General features: G+C 41.3%; 1 protein-coding gene across 1 annotated transcript in view; it reads left to right on the plus strand.

Annotated features, from left to right (window-relative positions):
• The first annotated feature begins 2,039 nt into the window (after positions 1-2,039).
• LOC124613751 (E3 ubiquitin-protein ligase TRIM37-like) overlaps positions 2,040-20,497 on the plus strand; it is a 297,453-nt gene continuing 278,995 nt past the window's right edge. The window contains exons 1-2 of the mRNA XM_047142470.1: positions 2,040-2,315; positions 13,352-13,650. Of these exons, the coding sequence (XP_046998426.1) occupies positions 2,262-2,315; positions 13,352-13,650 (353 nt within the window). The 5' untranslated portion in view covers positions 2,040-2,261. The remainder of the gene's footprint in view (positions 2,316-13,351; positions 13,651-20,497) is intronic.

A 20,497-nucleotide genomic window follows, 5' to 3' on the forward strand; every position in this document is an offset into this window, starting at 1 on the left:
CTAGACTCATCACATCATATTGCGCTGGACTGATACGACTAAGCCAAACTAAAATTCAAGTATCAAAGGGTTCATGGAACATTTGCATTGTGCCACGAAAATAAAACAAGCAGTAAAATGAAGATTCATCATCATCAGTTATCTGCTATATTAGCAGGTCCTTTGCCTCTCCATTTTCTGCAATCCATTGCTTCCTTCTTAAGGCTGCTGTATGTTGTACCGTCCATCATGTCATCCAATATCTGGAATCTCTTCCTTCCTCGCTTCCTTTTCCCTTCTACATAACCTTCTAAAACTGTTTTTATCAGTCCGTCGTTCTTTCTTAATATCTGCCCAATCCAATTTCTTTTTCTTCTCTTTATTACATCTAGTAACTGCCTTTTCTCTCCCACTCTTCTCAGTACTTCTTCATTTTTTACTCTGTCCATCCAACTTATTCTTTCCTTCTTCCGCCATGTCCAGATCTCAAAAGCCTCCAGCCTTTCTCTGTCTTTTTTCCTCATAGTCCATGTTTCAGCGCCATATAGAAGAACACTCCATACAAGACATTTTATGAGTCTCTTTCTGAGTTCTCTGTCCAGACCGCTGCAGAAGATTCTCCTTTTTTTATAAAACGCCTCTTTTGCCATTGCTATCCTTGCTTTAATTTCTGTGGTGCACTTCCAGTCGATGTCTATCCTGCTTCCAAGATACTTAAAATTTTGCACCTGTTCTAGTGTTTCTCCATTCAGCACAATTTTTATTTCCTTATTTCCTCTTATTGCCAATACTTTTGTTTTATTTGTGTTAATTTTCATTCCATATTTTTTTCCGTTAGTTGCAATGGTGTCCACCAAATCCTGTAATTCTTTTTCCCCTGTGGCTAGAAGGACCATGTCATCAGCAAATCTCAAGCACCCTACACTTCTTCCTCCAATTTCTACTCCTTTGTCATCTAATGAGCATTGGTAAATCATATTTTCCAAGTACAGGTTGAAAAGAGTAGGTGATAAACAGCATCCTTGTCTTACTCCTTTCCCTAGTCTGATCCAGTTTGTACTTTCTCCTCTCACTTTAACTGAAACTTTTTGATTAAGGTACAATGAGTTTATAAGTCCTCTGGTTTTGCAGTCCACTCTCTTTTCCCTCATAATAGTCGCCAGCTTGTCCCAAACCACATTGTCAAATGCCTTTTCTAAATCGATGAAGCACATATATAGGTCTCTTCCTTTTTCAATAAAACTTTCTCCCAATATTCGTAGGAGCCCTATTGCATCTCTGGTGCCCGTATTCCGTCTAAAGCCAAACTGCTCCTCGCCGAGATTCTCCTCTATTACTTTTTCAAGTCTTTTATTAATTATTCTTAACATCACTTCGGCTGCATGTGAAATGAGGCTGATTGTCCTGATTGAAGATTAAGAAAACACAAAAGCAGAGATTCCACTGTTATAACATGGGGGATACGGAAAGAAGAGGTTAACATTCGATGTTAGCAGGCGGCGCCGCCGTACTCCGCAGAAACGTCAATGGCTACATAGTTACAACACTAGAAGGCAGGATGAGCTTCACTATTATGGGTTAAATCTGACTTTGGCATAGAAAGGGATGAATTATGCTGACACAAAAATCCTTGATCATTTGCCAAATAGCATTAAAAGTATGACAGATAGCTTATCAACATAAATAGCCAACCAATATACTGCGTAATGAAAACTTATATTAAACTGACACGTTCCACGTCATTACGAAATGTCATATTCATGATCTATGGAACAAGTATTAATAAAATGTAATGTATCAAAATTTTCTTTCCGTGAAGCCTTTACGTTAACGCACCTTTGCGTCCTATTCCATTTCGTTGACAACCTATGTGAATGCCGCCAATTGATATGAACTGTAGACTTGTCACGTTCCATTTCGTTTCGTTGAATGTGAATCGATCTTTTTTAAATCTTTAGTGGAATGTTAGGAAGGCGAGTGACGTTTTTACGATGATGCAGAGAATTGATTCGTGGCTTCTATTTTGTATGATGCCTGTGGGAAAAGGGTCTTTATGTTCAAATGGAACTAAACAAATTGTGATGGTTAAGGTCTTTGTTAGCGAACAAACTGTGTTAACTGCTGTTCCTGTGCTTTGGATGTGTTTGTCATGTAAAGCTGCAACTATGGAGGTTTAGCGGCGTCAGTTTGTTGTCAGTAGCTAGGCCATATCGTCGCCAAACATTTGCAACGAACAGTATTGTGTAAAACATTCCAACCAGAATTAGTTTATTAATTTCACAATGGCTAGCCGATCCGAAAATGGGAACGCGAATGTTGATGAACACAGCGTAGAGGTTTGTGGCAATTATTGTAGAGTAATATACTGTAGTTGCGAACGAGTCAAACTTTGGGTCCTGGGATCAGACACACTATTATCAACAAGCGAAGTAACATTTCCATTCCGGTAACCAGACGTTGTAAGGTAGTAGCTGTCACCTGCTATTGACATGTCATCTGAGCATGTTTACACTGTTACCATTGTATCTAGCACGAACAGAAGCTGCGTTGAGAAATTATGGTAATACACGGAATTCAGTTGTTGACACTACTTTCAAACGGCATGTTATGCATTTGTACGCCAGTATCGCCAAACTGAACAGTTCCAGAGCTGTTGTTCTATGTGACACCATAAAAAAAAAAAAAAAAAGTTTATTTAGCCAAACTATTTTCATTACAAACCAAAAAGGTTTTTTTCATTGAGAAGAGTATACAGATCATGTTGTTCACGAATTCTTACACATCCAGCATTGGCAGCTACAGAGTGCTGTCTGCAGTTGTAAAGTAAAATCTGATAATTGAATTTACTGTCGCCACTTGGACCAACATGACAGTGACGCTGGCCTAAGGAGCCGAAAACCGGTTCGTGATCAAATAAAAGTAATTTGGCAGAACGTTAGGAGGTGTAAACTATTTAATGTTATTAAAATACGTTGAACACGATACATGCAACAAATATTGGTGTGAATTAACACATTGCTTCTTCGTGCATTACGATTTTCGTTACATGTGACACCAATAAAGTATTATTAAAAATTTCAATTGTTTGGTATCTAACCGTGGTTCAATGTGATGAAGAAACGTGTACATTTATTTGTCCAAAATGAATAGATTTTTTGGCCAAAGTTTTTATGTGGAGGAACGGTCGAAGATCAATATATTGCATCACTGAAGTGTTATGGGCCTCTTGTACATTTTCAGTCATGAAATAAATTGATGCTCAACGCATCTGCCCGTAACTGCTACTACTGTACATCCATTTGCACCTGTTGACTGTAGTATCTACCTCGACAGTCACCCAAACCCTTCAAATTAAAAATTCACAGTTCCTTGATGTGTCACAATATGTTCTATCAACTAATAACCTCCATTTAATCAACTTGTGCCTTCAGTTTTCAGCTTCATTTTATTCGGTGTTGCTTCACACTTTATACAAGCTACTCATTCTGTTTTATTTTTATTAATTTATTAAAGCATCTGCGCGCAAATTTCTTTGTTTGGGTGTCATAATTTTGCTAAAATATATAAATTTACTTATAGCTGATGTATGAGTAGTGTTTAAAAACAGGATATACATTAGAAAATCATGACATACATATTCATACACTATTTATTGCTGGATTATATTAGGCAAGATTAAATTAATGGAAAGAACCTGATTCCAACAAGGGGAAAGAATTGCAAGATGCTGACAATAATACGCGTTGGTTTTTAGATTACAGGGAATCATTTACAAACTAGTCATATGTTGTATTCTTTATGAAAATATCCATCTTCTTTATAGATTTTGTTATTGGTGAGGCTGATCATTTATTTGTATTAATATTTATTGCATTAACTCTGTAGGCCTAAGCGAGTAAAAACATTTTGCAGTTAGTATACTTGAAGACACATTTTGAATTTACACAGTACCTTTATTTTCAATCTTTTTTAGAAGTTTATTGTATCGCTTTAGTCCTTGCTAAGGTCTTAACTTTATTCTTTCTACCCAGTTGATCATGTATGCAGTGTGTTTACCACATATTGCCCAATGTTTTCTGCATAAAAACTGTAGCTCATTTAGAAATATCAAAATAGCCCCTCCCCCTTTTTTTTAGTAGCTTGATTCAGTGATCCCGTTTGTGACATGCTCATTATCCTGATGGCCTCTTCTTGTAGTTTGAATCCATTTTCCATATTTTGGGAATTTGCTCCCCAGAATGTTATGCCATGATAGAATGTGTGTATGGAAACTAGGAAATACAGAAGCATCAGAGTCCACCAATATGCTTTGACCCATGACATCTGCTTTGACCCATGACGTCACAAATATGGTGGAAACAACCATAAACCACGAATCCAATATGGCGCCTATGACATCATTACGTAAACATGATAAACACGAAAATACATTGAAAAACCAACACACATACGTTCCACAAAAAACCTAATGACACTAATGGGACAAGTCCGGGAAATTGTTGGTTTTTGGGTGGGGATAAACTAAATACAAACAAATTTAGACACCCACCCCCATACAAAACCACACAAAACGACAAAAAAACTGACAACACAACACTCCCCAAATTCCACTAAACCCAATATCCTCTGGAATCGAATACTTCCCTTGACCTATATAGCCCAACAGCAGCTCCCAATCCCACAAATTGGAATCGAACACTTCCCTTGACCTATATAGCTCAACAGCGACTCCTGATACCTGAACACCGACAACCACAACCACATATTGTTATGGAACACTTCTCTCGACCCTAACACACAAGAAATACACCACAATCACTCTCTCTCTCTCTCTCTCTCTCTCTCTCTCTCTCTCTCTCTCTCTCTCTCTCTCTCTCTCACACACACACACACACACACACACACACACACACACACACACACACACACACACACACAAATGAAAAAATAAAGAAAGACCCCAACCTCCTCTCTCACCCCAAAATAAAGTACCCATAAACAAAAACCAAGTGCAAAATAAAAAAATCTCAATCGCGCACTACAGCTCAACAAAACCTGCAACAAAATAGATCCTCCACAACTAAATCACAAACACACACACTCCCCCCCCCCTTCCCTCACAAAGACTAACAACAACTAACCCCCGCCCCCGCAGCAACCCACCCACCCAAACCACCCACTTTCGGCGTATACATTTCACTAATAGCACTTTTAAAAAACCGAAAAAAACAATAGCCATCAGGGACACTCTTCCGTCAACAGTACTCATCTAAATGAGACTGAAGGTTGGATGAGCACCTCTTCCCCCTCCCAAGAACTGACTTAACGGCCCCCACATCCACTCTATAGTATTTGTACAAGCCCTCGTCTCATAATTTTTAAACTCTGAACTATGGTTAACAACTAAATGATTGTACCCATTACATCACACAACACGAAACCCTTAAACACACCACCAGAGGGCACAATGAATGGCAACATGACGACACCTACAAACACGCCACACTCACAAACCAAACTCCACGTCACACACCACAACAGCCTTACGTCACGTGTCAAAGCCGATGGGTGGGATTGGATGCTTCGGTCGACCCGGAAACTATTAAATTCTTAGGCGTGAACTATTACACACTGTGTTTAATAGGCCTATTTGTAGGGCACAACCTGCTGCGATAATTCTTTTCCCAAGAGTTCTGTTAAGTTTATCCCATTTGAATTTCTGATCAACAAACATCCTTAAAATTTTTGTTCTAAAAACATGCTTGTGGGCTCATTATGGGAAATACGGAAGCGTCCGATCCCACCCGTCTGCTTTGACCCATGACGTCACAAATATGGCGGAAACAAAAACAAACACACACACTTTCCACAAGAAGCCTAATGACACTAACGGGACAAGCGCGGGAAATGGGGGTGTTTTGGGTGGCTGGCAAACTAAATATAAACAAATTTAGACGCCTTGCGTAGCTACAACGTGTAAGTGAAGACAGCCATGCATGAATACCCACCCACCTCCCCAGGGGTCGTAACCCCTGCAACCCATAGAAGATAAAGATGCTTCAGTAGCTGATTAGTGTTTTTTGTCTTTTTTTTTTAAAAATCTCAAGGGATAGAACGAACAGATCAGAAAGATAAATATAATAAACTAAAACAGAAATTCGAGGAAACAGATAATTAAAATAAGTAATAAGTGTTTTTAAATTAAAAAAAAAAAAATCTCATGAGATAGAACGAACAGATCAGAAAAGTAAATAAAGTAAGATAAAACGGAACTGGAGACAGCCACACTCAAACCAAACTCCGCGCCGTCATGACGTCACGCACGACAACACCCTTACGTCACGGGTCAAAGCCGACGCGTTGGATCGGACACTTCTGTTGACCCTCATTATGTACATTAAGACATATTAAATTGTTTACTTGTGTAGTTCATGTTATTAGTCATCTTTCATATTAAAGTGTTATTTTAATTCAAAGCATTCATTAGTGGTGTTTTATGTTCGTATAAGGCTACACCCTTTCAGAAGGGAAGACAAATACTTTCAGAATTTAGGCTTCCAAACACTTAAATGTAGATATGTATTCAGTGTTAACATTTTCTCTTCTTCAGGTATGCTTTCCTTGCTATTGGAATTTTGCATTTTACATCATCTTTACTATGACCACAGTCACTTGTTTTGCTGCCAAATAGTAAAACGTGTTACTATTTTTAGTATGTCACTTCGTTAAGGGGACCTGTCCTGGAACGGGGTTGCATTTTTAAAATTATCTTCCCCCTCATAGTATTACTGATCTATAAAGAAGTAGCTCAACTTGTACAGACAATTAGGATATTAGTCAAAGCATTTCTGAGAAAATAACTTAGGCATCTGTTGTGTTGTGAAGCCAATAATATTTTACAAAAGACTAAAAACAGAACACTTTAACTGAGGTACCACTGATACCACTTGATAGCACTGACTGCCCAGCTCAGAAAAGCAAGTAGGGTATAGATAACATGAAGAGACGTACATTATGCCTCCAGTTTATTTTTGGTTCCTAATCTCTGAAAAAACATGCAGAATTTATTTTACTTTGAGATACATATTTAAGAATTTAGAATACTAATTTACATATCATATTTTAGAATTTTCTGAAAATAGTGGGCAAGGGAGTTAGAGAAGAATTATATGTGCCAATTTAGGCGAATTTAACTTCCATCATTTAGGAGAAAAGTATACCTGCATGATAAAAATTCATATTTCTGGTAAATGCAGACAATGATTCATGAACTAAATTGCAGACAATGATTCATGAACTTATTTGCTAATCACTATGCAGTGTTTAGAACATTCAAACAGCATATTCCTGTTGTCACATGTTTCTTTACCCTCCATATTCTTTTACTCATCTGTGCCTTCTTGGTAACAGGTTCTGTGTCTCTCTCTCTGCATTGGTTACTCGCAGCCAATCAGTATTGTAGTTTAAACTATATTCATTCCAGTCTTGATAGCTATTTCTTTTTTCTTTTTCAGAAAACTGTCATTAGGTTATTACTGCATCTATTACTCCTATTTTCAATACTGTCAGCCCAACAAATACAGGTTTTGGTGTTCACTCTGCTATGCAGCCATTGAAACTTTCATTGAGATTCTTTTAGAGATCAAGGAGATGTCTCATAAGATGATTTGTTATTTGCCAGATCTCTTTAATTAGGCTTAATTGCCTCCATAACAGCAAGGAATCCTCAGAATTACTCTATCCTTGTCATTTATAACATAAGAAAAACACACACACACACACACACACACACACACACACACACACACACACACACACTGAAATAGAAAAAATGCAGCAGTAACTATGAAGCGTGTGTGTTTCAGATTCCAAAAGCAAGAAGTAAACAAATATATCGTATGATCTCAGGTTGCAGCTAAGTCACAGTCTTCAAGATGTGCCTCTGCTTGCGTTCTGGTAGTCAGTCTTCTATAATACTCCTGTGTTTACGATCTGTAACTAAAAGTGAAAAAAGTAAGGAAAAGAAGAATGTATCACGTATTCTGACACACTTTAAAATAACAGAGGGGCATGGTACCTTGAAGCATTATGCTCAAACTGAATATATGAACAAACAGAAAATGGAAATGCTATAAAGTAAACATGCTTGTAATCAGCATAAAATGCTCTTTTCTAAAGAGTAGAACTTTTTTTCAGATTTTTGGTCTTTTTTTTTTCATAAGTGCCTCTTTTTAATCTAATTCCCTTAGCATCAACTAATTTAATTTAACTGTATTCCATTACTCTTGGTTTACCTTTGTTAATGTTCATCTTATCACATTTTATGCCAAGACACTCTCCATCCTTTTCAACTGAACTTGTGAGTACCTTGCTGCCTGTGAGAACTATAGCATTGGCAACTTTCAAAGTTTTTATTTCTTGTTGTCTTTAATTCCCTTTCCAAATTTCTCCCTGCTGCTGAGTATACGGATTGAATAACATACAATCCTGTCTCTCCCTTCTGAAATAGTGCGTAGTTTCATGTCCTTCCGCTCTTATAACTGAAGTTTGATTTCTGCACAAATTGTAGATAATTGTTTACAGCCTGCATTTTATTCGCAATACCTTCAGAAATGTTTGTGCTTCTTCAGTCTTCTGAGATAAGTTGGAGGCTCAGTTTTGCCTCATGTTTTCGTACACTTCTTTCCATAAGTCAGGTTCTACCAGTGTCTACATCCTCCTGTAAGTAATTCTTATCAGTATTTTGCAAATATGACTTATGCAACTGATAGTGTGGTAATATTTACAGCACATCCCCTCTCCATGGAAATTATTACATTCTTCTTGAAGTCTGACAATATTTTGACTGTCTCGTCTCTCACGCTTGTCAGATGGCATACTTTTTTTAAGATGGTGCTCGGAGAAATTTTGATGCTAGCTGGATGGCCTCTGCCTCAGGTGGCAGATTATGATTTGGTCTTTTGGTGCTCTGTAAAATTTTACTTACAAAATCCCTTCTCCCACCTGTCTACTTCCTTTTGCATAATAGTATCATAAAATCCCTTTCCTTTATATAGCCCTTTTATGTATTGTTTCTACCTTTCAGTCTTCCCTTTGTTTAGCTTAGACTTTGTCTAAACTCTTGGTATTCACAAGGTTGCTTCTCCTTATTTCTTTTTCAAAGGTTTGTTTTAAATATTTCCTGTGTGTGGCACCTACCTTTCACGTAACACTTGCTACCACTGCTTCACATTTCTCTCCTAGTAACTCCTGCTATGCTACTTTATTTATTTATCCAGGGATCAACTCTCAATGATATAGGATTTGTCATCATAATGTAGTGCAAATAGGTAGCTCAAAATATACATACGCATACAATATATAAGTATGTTTTTACGACAGTAAGACAGGCATTTGCCTGAAATGATTTACAGTGCTGCAAAAAACCTAAATCTTGATGGTCAGACGGAGCGAACTCACATCCTCCCAGATATTAAGTCAGTGTGTTAAGAAATGCAGTGGCTCACTCGGCTGGTCCTTATTGCCATGATGTGCAATGTTATTTTGGTCATACACAGTTTGCACCACAAAACTTTTAAACAATATTATGAAAAGGAAAGTTGCTACTCACTGTGTAGAGGAGACGCTGAGTCACAGATAGGCACAACAAAGAGACAGTCACAAATTAGCTTTTGGCCAGTATATCCTTTGTCAAAAATAGAGTGCGAGTGCACACACACACACACACACACACACACACACACACACACACACACACACACACACACACACACACACACAACTTTCCTTTCCATAATATTGTTACATTCCAGCCTTGATTTTCCTTTGTTATATTACAAAATACAGTTTATCACGGCACAGGCTACAGAGACCAGCTGTTGACTCCTTCACTCTGACCATTTTGTTGTTTGTCAATCTCATTTTATATATGTCTGTATTCCTTTTTGCCCACTTCACGTACTTTATTTTTATATCTTCTCCTTCCATTAATTAAGTTCAATATCTTATGTGAGATTTCCTTCTGAGCCTTGCGCTTATGACCAGCTCTTCACCTACTGCTGTCATTACATTATCATCTATATACATCAATGATCTGACAAGTGGGGTGAGCAGCAATCTGTGGCTATTTGCTGGTGATAGTGTGGTGTGTGAGAAGATGTCATTGTTGAGTGACTGTAGGAGGATGTAGGATGACATAGACAAGGTCTATAGTTGGTGTGAAGAATGGTTCCAAAAACAGAAAAATATAAGTTAATGCAGAAGAATAGGAAAAAAAAATTGTGTAATGTTCAAATACATGACTGTTATTGTGCTACTTGACACAGTCACATTGATTAAGTATCTGGATGTAATGTAGCAAAGTGATTTGAAATGTAATTACCATGTAAGGATGGCATTAGTGAAGATGAAAGATTGATTTCAGTTTATTGGGAGAATTTTGGGGAAGGGTAACTCATCTATAAAGGAGATCATGTATAGAACACAAGTGTGGCCCATTCTTGAGAACTGCTAGTGTGTGTGGGATCTCCACCAGGTTGGATTAAAGAAAGACATCTAATGAATTCAGAGGTGAGCTGCTAGTTTTGTTGGCAGAAGGATCAATCGGCGCATGAATATTATGGAGCTGCTTCATGAACTGAAATGAAAATTGGTGGATGGAAGATAGCATTCTTTTTGTGAAAAACTATTACGATAATTTAGAGAAGCAGATTTGAAGCTAAGTGCAGTAAGATTCTACAGCCACTAACAAACATTTCACACAAGGCCTACAAAAATAAGAGAAATTAAGGCTTCTTTGTGTTTTAAAGGCATAACACAAAAATGAACTTGTTCACACACAATAAAATAGTCTTGCCTCACAGTATGTATATCATAGGTTATAAATATACGAGGTGCATTCAAGTTCTAAGGCCTCAGATTTTTTTTCTAATTAACTACTCACCCGAAATCGATGAAACTGGCGTTACTTCTCGACGTAATCGCCCTGTAGACGTACACATTTTTCACAAAGCTGACACCATGATTCCATGACAGTGGCGAAGGCCTCTTTAGAAGTCTGTTTTGACCACTGGAAAATCGCTGAGTCAATAGCAGCACGGCTGGTGAATGTGTGGCCACGGAGAGTGTCTTTCATTGTTGGAAAAAGCCAAAAGTCACTAGGAGCCAGGTCAGGTGAGTAGGGAGCATGAGGAATCATTTCAAAGTTGTTATCACGAAGAAACTGTTGCGTAACGTTAGCTCGATGCGCGGGTGCGTTGTCTTGGTGAAACAGCACATGCGCAGCCCTTCCCGGACGTTTTTGTTGCAGTGCAGGAAGGAATTTGTTCTTCAAAACATTTTCATAGGATGCACCTGTTACCGTAGTGCCCTTTGGAACGCAATGGGTAAGGATTACGCCCTACTGTCCCAGAACATGGACACCATCATTTTTTCAGCACTGGCGGTTACCCGAAATTTTTTTGGTGGTGGTGAATCTGTGTGCTTCCATTGAGCTGACTGGCGCTTTGTTTCTGGATTGAAAAATGGCATCCACGTCTCATCCATTGTCACAACCGATGAAAAGAAAGTCCCATTCATGCTGTCGTTGTGCGTCAACATTGCTTGGCAACATGCCACACGGGCAGCCATGAGGTCGTCCGTCAGCATTCGTGGCACCCACCTGGATGACACTTTTCGCATTTTCAGGTCGTCGTGCAGTATTGTGTGCACAGAACCCACAGAAATGCCAACTCTGGAGGCGATCTGTTCAACAGTCATTCGGCGATCCCCCAAAACAATTCTCTCCACTTTCTCGATCATGTCATCAGACCGGCTTGTGCGAGTCCGAGGTCGTTTCGGTTTGTTGTCACACGATGTTCTGCCTTCATTAAACTGTCGCACCCACGAACACACTTTCGACACATCCATAACTCCATCACCACATGTCTCTTTCAACTGTCGATGAATTTCAGTTGGTTTCACACCACGCAAATTCAGAAAACGAATGACTGCACACTGTTCAAGTAAGGAAAACGTCGCCATTTTAAATATTTAAAACAGTTCTCATTCTCGCCGCTGGCGGTAAAATTCCGTCTGCCGTATGGTGCTGCCGTCTCTGGGACCTATTGGCAATGAACGCGGCCTCATTTTAAAACTTCGCCAGTTTCTATCTCTTTCCAGTCCAGAGAACAAAAATCGGAGGCCTTAGAACTTGAATGCACCTTGTGAGCAACCAGATGTCTAAAAAATTATATAGCAAACTACCACAGCTTTTACAGAGGTGGAACAGGTATATCATTTGACTGTAACGTGTGACAGCTCTGTGATTAAATGTACATCATACATTCGCAATATGTGTGATGACAGTATACACAGTTTAACACCTCATGTTCTGTAACATTCAACCTACTGGCACAAAACAGCATATTATTAGTGGCTCCAGAAATATTTAGACTACCGGCATTGGTGATTATATAAATCTTGTTCTCAGTGTTCATGTGCCACCCCACACACAATCTCCAGTTTTCAGAATGAGATTTTCACTCGGCAGCGGAGTGTGCGCTGATATGAAACTTCGTGGCAGATTAAAACTGTGTGCCCGACCGAGACTCGAACTCGGGACCTTTGCCTTTCGCGGGCAAGTGCTCTACCATCTGAGCTACTGAAGCACGACTCACGCCTGGTACTCACAGCTTTACTTCTGCCAGTATCTCGTCTCCTACCTTCCAAACTTTACAGAAGCTCTTCTGCGAACCTTGCAGAACTAGCACTCCTGAAAGCTGTGAGTACCGGGCGTGAGTCGTGCTTCGGTAGCTCAGATGGTAGAGTACTAGCCCGCGAAAGGCAAAGGTCCCGAGTTCAAGTCTCGGTCGGGCACACAGTTTTAATCTGCCAGGAACTTTCATATTCTAAACAGTGTTCGGAAGTTATGCTGGTTGACAGCTGTCTTGAATAGGTGTAATCATCAAATCCCCCTCCCTCCCTCCCTCCCTCCCTCTCCCCCCTGCGCCCTGACATCAGTAGTAGCGAGGCAGATGACAGTCCACATCATTTACCTTGCTCCAAAGTGATCTGTATGCTCTTCAAAGGTAGTTATCAATATTTTATCCAGTGAGCTTATGAAAGTCTGCCACATTCATGTTTCTTTTTATTTCTTTTTTGTTGTGTGCTGAGTATAAGATGTGTTGTTGCAGTGAGAATTATTTGCATTTCATTTTCCTAAATATCATGATTGGCGAGTGATCCAGAATGGGATTTTCCTTGTTGCCAAAAATCTTATTGAATTATGTAACTGACAAAAATTAGAATATAGATGCAGTTTAATGTAATATTTTGAAAGTCTTAAATTCTGCTACCAGTTTCACTGATAATCAGAAGCTCTTTCCATTCGCAGACACTGGCTGAAGTTTTCCGATGTTTCATCTGCATGGAGAAACTGAGGGATGCACACCTTTGCCCTCATTGCTCAAAGTTGTGTTGCTACGTATGTATTAGACGGTGGCTAACTGAGCAGAGACCACAGTGCCCACATTGTCGTGCCCCATTACATCTGCACGAACTCGTGAACTGTCGCTGGGTGAGGGAGGTCACACAACAGCTGGATACCCTGCAGCAGCAGGCGGCAGCTGTGGCTGCAGGGGCAGCAGCAACAACAGCAAACTCTCCTAGTGGAACTCTGCTGGGCAGGGACAGGTAATTAATCAAAATGGATTTATGATATTGCCAAGGTGAAATGATTTGTGTGCACTCGTGTTTGGTTAATATCGTAAATAAGGATTGCCAGAGGGAGTGGAATGTGGGCATAACTTCAACATTCTGATTTGGCATTACTCTGAAACAATTCATATTCACATTCCAGGTGTTTTTGCTTCATAAGTTTGACTTGGTTGTGTAATTTGTGATTTATTTAGATTTTTGAATATTTCGTTGCAGTACAGTGATTATTTAATGTCAATTTAATTAGAGCTATGAATATAAAATAGAAATTTAATTCACATAATTAAGTTTCTCATTAAGTTGCAATGGTGTGACATCCTGTATGCAGTCAGACATTCATTGCTGAAATTCTGATTAATTTTAGTGACAGCAGTATTGAGAAATGCTATCATGCTCTCTACATACACTAATAATGTGAAGTGTGCGCCACTTAAACCTCGTCTCATTTTGTATTCACTATGTAAAAAGTACACTGCTACCTCATATGAAACTTTTTGCTTTTGTTTGATTTCTGTCTTTCTGTTTAGTTTAATTGGCGAACATATAGAGCCTTTAGAATTTCGTATATGTTGCTACTTAAAATGTTCAGTATGGACAAATTGTGATGAATTGGCTTCTCTTCACTAAGGTACACATTTTCAACAACAGTGCTGATGTTTTGTATGGAATGAAAAGCATGATATGTGCAGTGGTAGTCATCAAACTACACTTCTAAATTTTCATAAATATCCAGTGTGTAAATTTAAACAATGGAAACTCTGGGTAGGAATATCAGCAATATAGGGAAAGACAGATTAGTACTTACCATAAAGAAGACACATTAATTTGTGGTCAGGCATAATTAAAGGAAGCTTATACAAAGGTTTTTGCCACTGCCTTCACCAGCAGAAGAGACACACACACCATTCATGCACACATGATCACCAACTCCAGCAGCTCTGGTCAGAATGGCAGAGTTGGTGATCATGTGTGAGTGAGGTATGCTTGCTTGTGTGTAAGAGTGGTGAGTGCTTCTTTTTTTGCTGGTGAAGGCTGTTTCCAAAAGCTTTGTGTACATATATTTTAATTGTGCCTGTCTGCGACTTGGTTTGTCTTCTTTGCAGTAAGTAGCAGTCCATATTCTCCTGTGTTTTCATTGTGTAAATTTATTAGGTTTATCATGAACAAAAATCTCCATGCAGCGTCTGCCAGAGTTTATTGTTCTCACAATTACTATTAACACCCAGCCGTCACCCGTCCAAACCCCAACATGGTAGCCAATCTCTTTTGGGGGTTATCAAGTACCGCTGTGCCTATAATCTCCTGGTCACACGAGATTGTACTGTTGGTGTTTGAGCAATCAGCTCACAGTAAATGTCTAGGATTAAGCTGCATATCTGGAACATGTGGACTCCATGTATTGGTTATTTGCCCAATATATCCTGTGGCTGGGTGACAGAATGGGTTACAACATGGCAGACGGTATACAAAGCAAGAGGCTCAATCTATCACTAGCTGTTAGCCATACAGCACCAGGAGTTGCACCTGACAAATCAGATTAACAGAAAGCAGCCAGATACAATCTTAAGAGATTTCCTGTTGTGGATGTTCTGTGGGAGAATACAAGTTTAGTAAATGAAGAGAGAAATATTCTCTTGAATAAGTGATATGTACTAGAACATGGAAAATCAAAGGCTAGTGCAGTACCTCAGTAGGTGGAATTAGTGGTGGGGTTATACAGGGTGAGTCAGGAGGAAAAGGTACATGCTACGAGGGGTGATAGAACTGATTCTGAACAAAAAACTTCAGATGAACAAATCTAACTGCCCCAGGTGGGCACACCTGGCCACCAGTACCATACAGTCATGTCATTTCATCCTGAGTGCAAAAGTCATCAGTTGTTACAATGTTTGAGAGAGATTTTCATTAGTGACAGATAAGGATGTCAGCTACATATGTTTTGGCATGTGCTTTGCTCTCATGTCTTACAGATTCCCCCCTGCAGGCCCGGGGGTTAGAATAGGCCTGAGGTATTCCTGCCTGTTATAAGAGGCGACTAACAGGAGTCTCTTACCTTTTGGTCTTTATGTGATAGTCCCCTGTGGGTTTTGACCTCCATTTTTCAAAATTTTCCCGAAGAGAACCAATTGGGGAAGGGCACCTTACATGGTGCATCGTATCCATCATGCATTGAGATCTTTAGCTCACTTTCTCGACGTGGCATTGCAGTTCCGCTCATCCTCCATCTCTTGGGCAAGGACACCTTCCTGGGTGCGTTTTGCTCCACCCACTATGCAGTGTCGTTTTTTGTGCTGACAATGACCATGGAATTCTTTGCACCTCATATCCAGCACGGTAGCCAGTCTGTTGTGGTGGGGCCGCCATGTACCCTGTTGGTTGTAGCCCACTGACAACCCAGGAGTCGCTCTGATGATGATGTTTGCACTGTTAACTCCCCACGTATGCCAAGGAGTAAATGCCCGTCACCCTGGGGCATCGGGACTCTTGGCAATGGCCATCCTGCCAGGTGGCATTTGCTGTGGCTGGGTGGTACCTGTGAGGAGGGCCCCTTGTCTGAGTGGGTGGCATCGGGGCAGATGACACACGATGAAGCGTACAATGTCATCACTTGCTGGTGATCAAATGCTAGCAGTCTCTAAGTGTTCAAAGTCTCAGTACAATGCAAGGAAGTATGATCCAAAATCGTTCCCATTCCTGGCCGCACCATGGGAGTAACGTCAGGCTAAGGATGACAGCGAACCTTATTCGCCCTGGTAACTTGTATGTACAAGAGCTGATGGAGACTCCTTTGTATCGATGAGGCCTCAGTTTTATGTAGAGCATTTGGAGGACAAGTTTGGGGAGGTGGAGGGCTTGTCCAAAATGCGGTCATGGTCAGTCTTGATAAAAACGGCATCCTCTGCGCAGTCACAAAGGTTAGAGCTTAATTGTGGCCCAGGGTATTATATTCCACAGGGACCTTCTTTTGCAGTCTGACGACAAGCTGCGCTCTAATGTAGAGTGATGAGAAGTTCATTTAGTCCGGCGTGTCCATTGGGGTCTGAGGGATAATCAGCTTGTCACCAGTGCCTTCAACTTGGCCTTCGAGGGTGACACATTACCCCCAGAAGGTCAATGTGATGGTCTACTGCTGTGATGTCAAGCCTTATATCCCTCCCCCAATGCAGTGCTTTAAGTGCTGGAAGTTTGGCCGTATGTCTTCCCACTGTACTTCCAGTATCACATGTCGAGATTGTGGACGTCCTTCCCATGCCAAAACTCTGTGTACCCAGCTGCCCATCTGTGTCAACTGCGGAGAGCATCATTCCCCTTGCTCACCAGACTGCAGGATTTTACGAGAAAGGAAAATCAGGGAATACAAGACCCTGGGCCGCCTGACCTACTCTGAGGCCAAGAGTAAATTTGAGTGCCACATCCTGTGGCTATGACCACCTCTTACGCCGCTGCTACGAGATCAGTTGTAGCCCCATCAGTTCCTCGAGTTCCAGTTGGCTCTCAGAGCCGGAAGACTACACCTGCTCCCTTGATGGTGGAGGGGGTGAGGGGAGGCAGGGGCACTTCCCTCCCTGTTGCTCCCGCACCACCTACCTTGGGAGCACTGTCCCCCCAACCATCGGGGACACCAGTCCCCACTTCTCAGCTGGAGAAGCGTAAGTCTTCTTTGGCTCCTCTCACTAGGAAGGGGTCCCTTGGGTCACTCCCTTCCCAGGTTTCTGATAGTGGGAAAGATGACACCCGCCAGTGGCTGAAGTGCCCCAAAGCAGCTGTTTGTAGGGCTTCATGATCATCCTCAGCCCCGGAGACTGAATCAGTGAAGCCCTCCCAGCGAGAGAAACCCAATGATCAGCAAGAGAAATCCAGAAAGAACACCCCCAAGACCAACGGAATTGTGGTGGCACCCACACCACCGCTGCCTACAAGCTCTGCATCTGAGGATGAACTGAAGATTCTGGAATCTGCGGATGACCTAGATCTCGCCAGACCCTCAGACACATTGGATATAGCCTGTTCAGGAATAAATCTGTGGCAGAAGGTGACACTGAGGCATCGACTGCCTCATTGAGTGTTTCATGCAGTCCCAGTATCACGATCACGTCATCCTTCAGTGGAAGTGCGGTGGTTTTTTCCACCACCTGGCTGAGCTACGGCAGCTGTTAAGCTTTACACCTGCTTTCTGCATTGCCCTCCAGGAAACCTGGTTCCCGGCAATGCGGACCCCTGCCATTCACGGTTACAGAGGATGTTACGAGAATCGTAGTGAATATAATAGTGTCAGGTGTAGTTTGCTTTTATGTCCTGAACTCGATATGTAGTGAACCTGTGCCCCTTCAAACTCCTCTTGAAGCTGTGGCTGTCAGGGTACGGATGATGCAGGAAATAAATGTCTGCAATGTGTATCTCCCTCCACATGGCATGGTACCCCTGTGTGTACTGGTTGCACTGATTGATCAACTACCTAAACCTTTCCTACTTTTTGAAGGTTTTAACGCCCATAACCCCTTGTGGGGTAGCACCATGCTTACTGGCCGTGGCAGAGATGTCGAAAATTTACTCTCCCAACATGACCTCTGCCTCTTAAGTACTGGAGCTGCCACATATTTCACTGTGACTCATGGTAGTTACTTAGCCATATACTTATCAATTTGCGGCCCAGGACTTCTCCCATCTATCCACTGGATAGCACATGACAATCTATGTGGTAGTGACCATTTCTCAATCTTCCTGTCACTCCCCTGGTGTCATGCCCACGGACGCCAACCCAGATGGGCTCTAAACAAGGGAGACCAGGTAGCCTTCACCTGCGCTGTCACTGTTATATGTCCCCCATGTAGTGTCATTGATGTTGTGATTCAGCATGTCACTACAACGATAGTTTCTGCAGCGGAAAATGCGACCCCTCGTTCTTTAGGGTGCCCTTGGCGAAAGACAGTCCCTTGGCGATCATCGGTAGTCGCTGAGGCAGTTAGTGTCAGTGTGCTCTACAGAGACATAGGCGACATCCTTCCCTAGAGCACCTAAAAGCCTTTAAGCGTCTCCATGCCTGCGTTTGCCTGCTTTTAAAACAATGGAAACAGGAATGTTGGGAGAGATATGTGTCGACCATTGGGTGCCATACGCCACCTTCCCAAGTCTGGACGAAGATCAGATGTCTTTTTGGGTACCAGACTGCAACAGGTGTCTCTGGAGTTAGCATCAATGGCATGCTCTCTACCGACGCAAACGCGATTGCCAAGTACTTAGCTGAGCACTATGCTCGATCCTCTGTGTAGAGAACTACCCCCCAGCCTTTCACAGTTGATGGAAAGAAAAGTCTTCTTGTTCACTACATGCCACAGTGAACCCTATAACGCCCCATTTACAGAGTGGGAGCTCCTCAGCGCCCTTGCACATTACCCCAACACAGCTCCTGGGCCAGATCAGATCCACAGTCAGAAGATTAAACATCTCTCATCTGACTACAAGGGATATCTCTTCATCATCTTCAACCGTATTTGGTGCGATGACGTCTTTACATCGCAATGGTGGGAGAGCACAATCATTCCAGTGCTAAACCCGGAAAAAATCCTCATGATATGGATAGGTATCGGTCCATCAGCCTCACCAACATTCTCTGTGAGCTGCTGGAATGTATTGTGTGTCGGGGGCTGGGTTGGGTCCTGCAGTCATGTGACCTACTGGCTCCATGTCAGGGCGGCTTCCACCAGGGTCGCTCTACCACTGATGATCTTGTGTCCCTCTAGTCTGCCATCTGAACAGCCTTTTCCGTACGCCAACATCTGGTTGCCATCTTTTTTGACTTAAGTAAAGCATACGACACGACGTGGTGACATTATATCCTTGCCTCACTGTGTGAGTGGGGTATACAGGGCCCACTCCCAATTTTTATCCAAAACTTCCTGTTGCTCCGTACTTTCCATGTCCAAGTCGGTGCCTCCCATAGTTACCCCCATATTCAGGAGAATGGCGTTCTGCAGGGCTCTGTGTTGAATGTATCTCTATTTTTAGTGGCCATTAATGGTCTAGCAGCAGACGCAGGGCCGTTGGTCTCTGCTTCTCTGTATGTGGACGACTTCTGCATTTCAAAATGCTCCTCCAGTACTGGTATTGCTGAGCAGTGCCTACAGGAAGTCATTTATAAGGCGCAGTCATGGTCTCTAGCCCACAGCTTCCAGTTTTCAGTCGCGAAGTCATGTATCATGCATTTTTGTCAGCATCACACTGTTCATCCAGAACCAGAAGTTTATCCTAATGATGATCCACTCACTGTAGTGGAGTTGTATCGATTCTTAGGACTGGTTTTTGACACCTGATTGATTTTTTTTTTTTTTTTTTTTTTTTGTTGTGCCGTATGTCTTCTTTGTTTTCTTCTTTCCCTTGAGTAATTGGCCTACTGGGAACAAGGGACCGATGACCTCATAGTTTGGTGATGATGAAGATCTGTGAGAGCTGAAAGCGTTACTGTAGTCTCCTTCCCAAGCTATCTAATTTAGGGAGAATAATGTTTTGTGTTTCAATCTCAAATGTGACTAGCAAAAGAAATTTTAGTGTGGCATAGAACGTTACCTCTGACGGATGAAGCAGACTTGATCTGAAATGAGTCAATTCATTGTAATTACACCAAAAGGAAATAATTTGGAGACAGTTTAGTTCCTGTTAGATTTATAATTTCTCAGGTGGTAGAATACGCACATGTACATTTGGATTGGAAAAGCATATGGTGTTATAAAAAGCAGCAGTGTAATTTTTTATTACAAGACAGACAAAAGTTGGTAATTACATCATTTTCCTGTGAAACTTCAAACTATTTCCTAATTTTTGTTGT

The sequence above is a fragment of the Schistocerca americana genome, chromosome 1 (assembly GCF_021461395.2).
Source record: "Schistocerca americana isolate TAMUIC-IGC-003095 chromosome 1, iqSchAmer2.1, whole genome shotgun sequence".
Lineage (NCBI taxonomy): Eukaryota > Metazoa > Arthropoda > Insecta > Orthoptera > Acrididae > Schistocerca > Schistocerca americana.